Here is a 421-nt window from a genome sequence, read left to right on the forward strand (position 1 = left end):
GCGAAAGAAGAAGAAGAAAAGGAGGAACTCGCCTGCCCAGATTGGGCCCCTTGAGGGTCTTGCGGGGCGGCGGGGCGAAGGCGAACCAGCAGCCAAGGAGGGGCAAAACTCCGGGACATCCTGCGCAGCTTTTGGCGAGCAGCATCATCTTGAGTTCCGCGACACAAACTGCTGCGTAGGCGCCCATGTCTTTGACGAGGCCCTTGCGGTGGTCGTGCAGCAGCTGCACCAAAATGGGCTTTTGGGGGAAGCAAGCAGCGCGGGCCCCGAGGAACCTGAGGAGAGTCAAGTGGTCTTCTTCTTGTTCGCGAGTTTCCGCACTTTCTCCGAGGCTTTTCGCGGCGAAGAGCGGGTCGGGGGGCCCCCCGCTGCTGCTGCTGCTGCTGCTGCTGTTGCTGAAGACGAAGACGGCGCGGGCGTC

General features: G+C 62.5%; 1 protein-coding gene across 1 annotated transcript in view; it reads right to left on the bottom strand.

Moving 5' to 3' along the window:
* The window catches only part of ETH_00035750 (uncharacterized protein), a gene marked incomplete at both ends in the record, with an annotated part of 5,171 nt that overhangs the window by 3,561 nt on the left and 1,189 nt on the right, over window positions 1-421 (bottom strand). Inside the window, one exon of the mRNA XM_013374975.1 lies at window positions 415-418. Within this exon, the coding sequence (XP_013230429.1) occupies window positions 415-418 (4 nt within the window). The remainder of the gene's footprint in view (window positions 1-414; window positions 419-421) is intronic.

The sequence above is a fragment of the Eimeria tenella genome, genomic scaffold, assembly GCF_000499545.2.
Source record: "Eimeria tenella Houghton genomic scaffold, Eth_scaff2421, whole genome shotgun sequence".
Lineage (NCBI taxonomy): Eukaryota > Apicomplexa > Conoidasida > Eucoccidiorida > Eimeriidae > Eimeria > Eimeria tenella.